Source organism: Buceros rhinoceros, unplaced genomic scaffold, assembly GCF_000710305.1.
Source record: "Buceros rhinoceros silvestris isolate BGI_N320 unplaced genomic scaffold, ASM71030v1 scaffold24121, whole genome shotgun sequence".
In the NCBI taxonomy this organism is placed as follows: domain Eukaryota; kingdom Metazoa; phylum Chordata; class Aves; order Bucerotiformes; family Bucerotidae; genus Buceros; species Buceros rhinoceros.
Genome location: NW_010392824.1, coordinates 1 through 400, shown reverse-complemented (window position 1 = coordinate 400; position 400 = coordinate 1). Strand labels below are relative to the sequence as shown.

The 400-nt window shown below is 66.8% G+C and overlaps 1 protein-coding gene across 1 annotated transcript in view; it reads right to left on the bottom strand.

Annotated features, from left to right (window-relative positions):
* The window catches only part of KLHL33 (kelch-like family member 33), a gene marked incomplete at its 5' end in the record, with an annotated part of 2,977 nt that extends 2,637 nt beyond the window's left edge, over positions 1-340 (bottom strand). Inside the window, one exon of the mRNA XM_010144655.1 lies at positions 4-340. Within this exon, the coding sequence (XP_010142957.1) occupies positions 4-340 (337 nt within the window). The remainder of the gene's footprint in view (positions 1-3) is intronic.
* Between the last annotated feature and the right edge of the window lie 60 nt (positions 341-400).

Sequence of the window (400 nt, the reverse complement as noted above, 5' to 3'; positions counted from 1 at the left end):
GGCCTTCCTTGTCTAGCTCCTCTTGGCCGGCTCCGTTGGCCGTTAGCCACCGGGACGCTGCTTCCAAGGCCTCCAGTTCATAGAGGATGTTGAGACCGTCGGAGCGGAGGAGGCGGATGAGGAGGTTTGCAGGCAGATCCAGGAAGGCTGGCGTGGCCACCACACTGGGGAAGGTGGCCAAGGTGTAGTCCTCTGCCACGCGGCTCACCTGGGCCAGCTCGTAGGTGACAGCAAAGGCCAGCACGTCCGGGACAGTTTCTGGGGTCAGGCCATGGGTGAAAACATCCAGGCAGAGGGTGAGGAGCCCCCAGGCCTGGTAGCGCAGGGAGGTCTCGGCTGCCTCCAGGCCCACGGGACACGGCCCGGCCCCAGCCCCCGTGTAGGCGAAGGCGGGGGGGGG